The sequence below is a fragment of the Lottia gigantea genome (assembly GCF_000327385.1).
Source record: "Lottia gigantea unplaced genomic scaffold LOTGIsca_116, whole genome shotgun sequence".
Lineage (NCBI taxonomy): Eukaryota > Metazoa > Mollusca > Gastropoda > Lottiidae > Lottia > Lottia gigantea.
Genome location: NW_008707145.1, coordinates 204005 through 211687, shown reverse-complemented (window position 1 = coordinate 211687; position 7683 = coordinate 204005). Strand labels below are relative to the sequence as shown.

General features: G+C 35.3%; 1 protein-coding gene across 1 annotated transcript in view; it reads left to right on the top strand.

Annotated features, from left to right (window-relative positions):
* Window positions 1–571: 571 nt before the first annotated feature.
* LOTGIDRAFT_171541 (hypothetical protein) overlaps window positions 572–7683 on the top strand; it is a gene marked incomplete at both ends in the record, with an annotated part of 9080 nt that continues 1968 nt past the window's right edge. Inside the window, 5 exons of the mRNA XM_009047732.1 lie at window positions 572–574; window positions 1258–1319; window positions 4833–4863; window positions 5089–5164; window positions 6938–7023. Coding sequence (XP_009045980.1) covers window positions 572–574; window positions 1258–1319; window positions 4833–4863; window positions 5089–5164; window positions 6938–7023 — 258 coding nt within the window. The remainder of the gene's footprint in view (window positions 575–1257; window positions 1320–4832; window positions 4864–5088; window positions 5165–6937; window positions 7024–7683) is intronic.

The following is a 7683-nucleotide window of genomic DNA, read 5'->3' as shown; positions in this document are numbered from 1 at the left end:
TTCAGATTTTTGTCTTGTGATTTATGAGAAAAGTATCACAGCCCTTTAATCCTTAGTAAAATTTTACTTTTTGAAACAATTCACAACACAATGTTGTTTGTATTCTAAAAATTATTATTCTTTTTACAGTGACAGCAGTTCAGAGAAGTTATTAGTATGCAAAGTTTTAAATCGCTTTTGACAAATAGATCTTTTTTTTTTTTATATATGGTGAGTTTTTTTTATAATTAACTTTCTGGTTTTTCTGAAAACTACTTGAATTATTTCTCAGGTATTCCAACTGTTAGGCCTAGGTTTAAGCAAGGGGGAATCTTGTGAATTTTTGTGAGGGGACTTTCTGTTACTATTACTGTAGGGATTGATAGTTATATTTCAGAGTCTGATGCAATTGAAAAAAAACTTTTGACATGAATCAAATGCAGATGTTAATGTTCAGTTTTTTTTTTTTTTGCAGGTGAATCCACTAACCCTGATTTAACAAACTTCGTCTATATTTGGTGATTGTGTTTAGAATGAATGACCATCCAGAGTTGTCATAATTTATGCTAACCAATCCAAAGTACTTTTAAAAATGGTAAGACACTACATCTACAAGTCCATTTAAAACAATAGATACCCTGCAATTCCTGACATACAGCGAGATAATCTTATATGGTACACAATATTTGATATTACTTACTGTCTATTAGTGGGTTGAATACTAAATGGCCCAGAAAACGACATGAATAACGAATTTGTCAGATCATGTATGCTAAGTGGAGTCACTTGCATAAAATAATAGGAAACATCCCTGTTTTTGCTATTTAATTTGAATAAATGATTTATTACAGGTATGAAATCTTCTCATCAGTTAGAAACTTGTTGGTCTATAGATATCGATTTATGTTCCAGTGAGCTGTTAAATGGTGAGTCTTCTTTATCAGTCAACAAACTACCTTGCCCTCCAAGATTGATAATTGACCCTTTCTTTATTCATGCCACCTTAAGGGATGTCCCTTGTGCCACAGGCTGTGCTTGCTTATTGAGGAAATTAACAATGAGGAAGCTAATGCTTCAATCGTAAAAATTTCCCACATTGTACACTGCATACTGTCTTCGTTAACCCAATCAGGTACAGAAAAGTATGACTTAAAACCCCATTTCATATTATATCTATATACATACTGAAAGGGATGCAGTTCTATAATTGTTTGGTAGTGAAATATCCCATTGTTTTTTTTTTAATTTAGTAAATTTTATATTCATTTTCTATTGCAGATATTGAATGTTGTCAGTTTAATTATTGAAATACAACATGTGTTTCAACTTCTTGATAATTGGTGAGTTCCTCTTAATTAAATTGATATTTTTGTAAAATATTCCATTAGGAACAGACTCGCTGACAGTAACACCAATATTTTTACTTGTAAACACTAATTTTGAGCTCTTTATTCGGAATAGTGATAGGAATAGTTGACATTGATCTCTTTCAGCTGGTTTAACAAATAATTAGACAACTTGATCTTTTTAAAATAATTAACATTTCGCTACTATTGTCTGACTCTTCTTGAGTCTCGAGAGTCATTTGTATGTATGATATTGCCTCAAGATCACTTATTTTCACTTATTATTGTAGGTAGATCAATTCATGGCCTAGTAAGAGCAACCAGAAAACACAGGCGGAGCTTTAAAAGTTATGTAAGTTATATTTTATTCTCGTGCATCATCCTATGTAGCAGGTAACCCCCCCCCACTTTCTCCCTTCTTACACACACTCTATAACTTAAAGGGATACATGGTAGTAAGACTGCAAGTAACTACAAGATATTTTATACATGTAGAAGGCTTAATCTGTGCTGGATGTTTTGCGAAATTATCCCTTTACACATGCTTTACAAGAATATTCTAGTATTAAACCACAGAATGATTCTCACAGTACATCTTGTTTCTCTCCTTATATGTAGCTCCTTATATTTGCCCCTGTCAAAGTGCATCAAACCGTCCGTCTGGGTATATTTTATTGTACTCTGGTCGTTTTGACCAATTAAGATCCTGGATCAGTCATGTCTAGAACCTCTTTTCTAATGAATTGTGACAATGATTTTTTTCATTGAAACTTGACCAAGGGAGTTGGTGTTATTTTCTCTTCTGCTCATATACCTGGTAAACTTGCCTAGTAATCACCAAGACATTATAATGTGGTCGTATTTTGTCTTTGCCCCTGTCTGATGGTCCATCCACAATTTGCTTGTGAACACAATAAAGGCTACAGTATTTGATTTTAATGAAATTTTGTGTGATTTGTATTGATGAGAACTTGGTCAAGTTCGAATTTAAAGATTTTTTTCAATCAGCCCTTGACTTGCGAAAAATGTGTTGAAATTTGTTTGTAAACATAATAGAGACTATAGTTTTGATCAGATTTTAATGAAATTTGGTGTGATTTATATTAATGAGGTCTTGTTCAAGTTTGAAATTGAGTATTTTGAGTTATTGCCCTTGACTTTTGAAAATGCGTCAAAATTCGATTGTGAACTTAATAGAGACTGCGGTTTTTATCTGATTTTGATGAAATTTGGTGTGATCATTTATATTGATCAGATTTTGGTCTGGTTTGAATTTGACAATTTTTCGATGTTATTGCCATTGACTTGGGCAAAACGTGTGAAAATTTGTTTATAAACATAAGAGAGACTACAGTTTTCCAATGATTTTAATGAAATTTGGCGTGATCATTTATAGTGATGAGGTTTCGGTTAAGTGAGAATTTGACGATTTTTCAATGAACCGTTAACTTCAGTTTTCATCGTATTTAAATAAAATTTGGTGTAATCATCTATATCAGAGATTTTTCAATAAATATAACTTGAGTTATTGCCATCGACTTAGTAAAAATGCATCAAAATTTGTAGAATTGTGAACAAGATAGAGCTAACAGTTTATGTCAGAATTTTATCTGTTTGTTTAAATCAACAATATCTATGACAAGTTAGATTTTTGGAAGGATTTGACACAGATTGGCGACAACCCTTGATATAATGAAAATTTGGGCGTATCTTGCTAGAAATATTATCCATTTTTTGACACACAAGCCAAGATTGTTGTTGTCAAAAACAATGTTTGCTGGCTTGCTGTCTACCACATTTGTCATACTGAATTGCATCTGTTGGATGTTGAACCTTTTGCTGGGTATAAACCACATCTGTAGGAATGCTACTTTTGAAGATCACATCCAAATATGTCACAGAGAGCCACCCCATATGCTGCATCTGTAAAATTGTCATATTTTGCTAATCATAGACACATTTGTCACACAGCTTCATTCGATGGGGTACCATGTTTGTTGGACACAAGTGGAAATAGACGTACAGGGCCACTCTTTCTGGGATTATGACACATTTTTCGACACAGCCATGCCTGATTGGCTTTTGATGGATAGTCACTTTTGTTGTGCATAAACCACAGTTGTTGAATTTTTCACATAAGTGTTAATTTTAGGAAATCTGCCTTTCACAGTAGGGATGAATTGGGTATTGCCATTTGCTAAATTGGATGGTCGGTCAGTGTGACACTCTGGAAGTGGTCATGCAGTAGGTGAGGGGACCACTTTGCTGCATGATCCTCGAAGGTGGTGTCATGTGTCCTACGACAAAGATTAGAAATGATATAAATCTGACATTATTCATTTTGTCCATACCTTGAGAGGGTTCAAATTTGATGAAAACATGACACGGTTGCTGAATTCGTGGCGACATCTGTAGGCCATATGCTGCATCTGTAGAAATGCCATATTTTGCCAATCATAGGCACATTTGTTGCACAGCTACATTCGATGGGGTACCATGTTTGTTGGACACAAGTGGAAATAGACGTACAGGGCCACTCTTTCTGGGATTATGACACATTTTTCGACACAGCCATGCCTGATTGGCTTTTGATGGATAGTCACTTTTGTTGTGCATAAACCACAGTTGTTGAATTTTTCACATAAGTGTTAATTTTAGGAAATCTGCCTTTCACAGTAGGGATAAATTGGGTATTGCCATTTGCTAAATTGGATGGTCGGTCAGTGTGACACTCTGGAAGTGGTCATGCAGTAGGTGAGGGGACCACTTTGCTGCATGATCCTCGAAGGTGGTGTCATGTGTCCTACGACAAAGATTAGAAATGATATAAATCTGACATTATTCATTTTGTCCATACCTTGAGAGGGTTCAAATTTGATGAAAACATGACACGGTTGCTGAATTCGTGGCAACATCTGTAGGCCATATGCTGCATCTGTAGAAATGCCATATTTTGCCAATCATAGGCACATTTGTTGCACAGCTACATTCGATGGGGTACCATGTTTGTTGGACACAAGTGGAAATAGACGTACAGGGCCACTCTTTCTGGGAGTATGACACATTTTTCGACACAGCCATGCCTGATTGGCTTTTGATGGATAGTCACTTTTGTTGTGCATAAACCACAGTTGTTGAATTTTTCACATAAGTGTTAATTTTAGGAAATCTCCCTTTCACAGTAGGGATGAATTGGGTATTGTCATTTGCTAAATTGGATGGTCGGTCAGTGTGACACTCTGGAAGTGGTCATGCAGTAGGTGAGGGGACCACTTTGCTGCATGATCCTCGAAGGTGGTGTCATGTGTCCTACGACAAAGATTAGAAATGAAATAAATCTGACATTATTTATTTTGTCCATACCTTGAGAGGGTTCAAATTTGATGAAAACATGACACGGTTGCTGAATTCGGGACAACATCTGTAGGCCATATGCTGATTTGCATTTTATTGATACCAAATCTTTAGAAATGATTCATTATAATCACATTTTTTTTTACTTTATAGGAGAAACAAAGTAATGGTTGTGTGTATGGTTGTAAGTTTATTTCATCATTTTCTTTTAACTCATTTTATCTGTTTCATTTTCTTTCAGGAATGATATTGTGATGACATTTGTATCTGAAATTGATGGTCTACTTTAGCTTTTTGCTATTTCAAGTAGCCTACTAGGTATTTTTCAACACGTTGACATATCTTTTTTGATTGGCCACAATTTGATACAAATGTTAGTCCCAATATGGTCTTTGTGCGGTTTCTATAGGTACCAGACTACCAGTATGATGATGCGATGGATGAGAGATGGTGGAGCAAAGACCGCTTTGACTATTTTGTGGCAGGTTATTTATACTTCCTGCCCAATTTCGTCATTGTGGCTTATGCTTTTTTTACAACGTTGTCAGCAGTTTTTAAAGTAGTAAAATCACAGGCTGAGTTCAAATTGTGTTTAAGGAAGGTTCTGATTATCCTCTTTCAATATGGTTTATGTTTTTGGATGATCTTCACCAGTCCTTATAAGCTGCACTCATTTCAAAAGGCATGGTTCAACTGGTTAAAAGCTTTCAAGCAAGAGTCCTATCCTATGCAGGTTGGATACATTCACGACCAATTTGACTGTTTTGTGGTATATTTTTGTAATAATCTTATGCCCAATTTAGTCAAAGTGGTTAGTCTATTATTTCTACTAGTTATTCAAAAGCTGTAGACAGAGAGCAGTGGTAATAAGTTTTTTTGGCAACAGGATTGAAATATTCATCTATTTAGCAGTATCATTCACAAATTTCGAGTGTTTAGAGGTGAGGAGTTATTGCTATTGTAAAGTTGTCAATTGATAAAATCTTGTCTTAAATGAAAACAGGCAAATGATCTGTATGCTATGATTCTGTATAGAACTTTCTTACTTTCTAAAACTTAAGTTGTCCAAACCACCAAAGAAAACATGAAATGACAAGGAAACTACGAAAAAAAATGTGAAACGACCAGGAGCCAAGCTGAAAAAAATGATAGCATACTGTTGCCCTTGTTTTATGATACATGTCTTAAAGTGGAATGATTGCCAAGCAGTGAAATATAATTGAGCACTAGATCACATTCTAAGGAGAGTTAGAGCCACAGATGTCTAAGGCCCATCTACACAGTAAAACAGGTTGTATACAACTTTTGTAATATATTCCTTGTCAGTTTACACAGTATATAAAATTGCATAAATCACTCTCGATTTTTTTACATAAATTCCGGCCAAAATTGAGAATGACCTTTTAAGATTTAAACTTGTGCTCCCATTCGTCAGATATAAAAGTTGGATACAGCTTGCTGTACAGAATAGAACATGTGAAATATACTACTGCTGGAAGCTGTATTAATACAGTGTTACAGCCCTGTTTACACAGCANATTTTGCTTTATAAACCATGGTTGATACAACTTTCTTTACCATGTAAATGGGCTTTAAATATGTTAACCCCTATTGGTACAGACAACACTGACACAAGGGTCACACTTGTCTATATGTTTTCATAATAGTAATTTTTATTAGAATCATAGTTTCTTTGCCCAATATGACAATTTGACCTTAACATGTGTTTTAGGTAATGCTGCACATCAAGTTTTATGACCCTCGTTTAAGATCCTCAAAATTTTGATGAATGGAAGTAAAGGTGGGTTTATTTGAATCATCTGTCACCCTCTAGCAGTTTTGAATACTCAGTGCTATTGAAAAAGTGCAGGCTAATGCTGCTGTCCTGACAAAATTTCCTTCATTGTACCCTGCATGGCGTTGCCCGTCTTCAGTAGCCCAGATGGTGCAGAATAGTAGGACGTAAAACCCCATTCATTTAGTAAAATTGTGCTAATCACTGAATTATTTACATGCCTCAAACTAAATTATAATTTGGATGAACTATTTTTGAGGTTTTGCTTTGACTTTAAAATCTTGAAAGATTATTTGAAAATTCATTATAAAATCATTAACGACTTAGTTATCATTTCTGACAGCTGGTAGTGGGCATATGTTACCTTGCCTGGCAAGCTACATTTGTGATCGGTTTTGGACAATTTAATTGATGAGATTGTCGTGTTGTACTTCGTACTTGTATACATGTATTTGTTTTGCAGGTATTGGATATCTTGCTGCCAGCGAAATAGCTCGTATTGGAGGTCATGTTATTATTGCTTGTAGAAATATGGGTAAAGCCGATGTGGTAAGATTATTGATTTAATTTAAACTTTCAAATTCGTTCATAAATGAAATTAAGATGACCAGTTAAACACCCATATTTATACCGCTATTTGAAGAGGGTTTGATTTAGATGATTGAGTCTTTTGTTCAGACCAGTGGCTGAGCCAAAGGGGGGCGTGGAGAGTACAGCCGCCCCCCTCGCAGCCCGAAAAGCAAGTTTTTCGGGCAAGAATCTCATAAATAGGTTAGAGATTCGGACCTAAACCTAGCTCCGCTACTGGTTAAGGCATTTTAACTATCAACCGTTTTTCGAGACCGGTTAAACTAAAGTTGCTTTAACTTTCTGTAGGATATTTTGACCCCCTATAAACTACTTTATGGATAGAGCGCGTCTGGTTGTTTGCGCATAAAATTGCGTTACATTGTGGGATAATAAGCGTCCTTAGAGTTCCGCCATAATGTAAACAGAAATGGAGTAGAATGATGAGGGATAAGAAAGACGTAGCTGTGTTGAAGCGAGATGAATTGGGCGTTTTTCTATAAGGCTGGGAATCCCATACGCCAGTAGAATTAAGGAAGATAGACATGTGCTAGCATCTATTGCCGAGAGCAGAAATATTTCGCATAAAACTCCTGTTCTCCAGAAAGTGATAGAAGAGAGAAAGAGTAAATTTATTTTGGA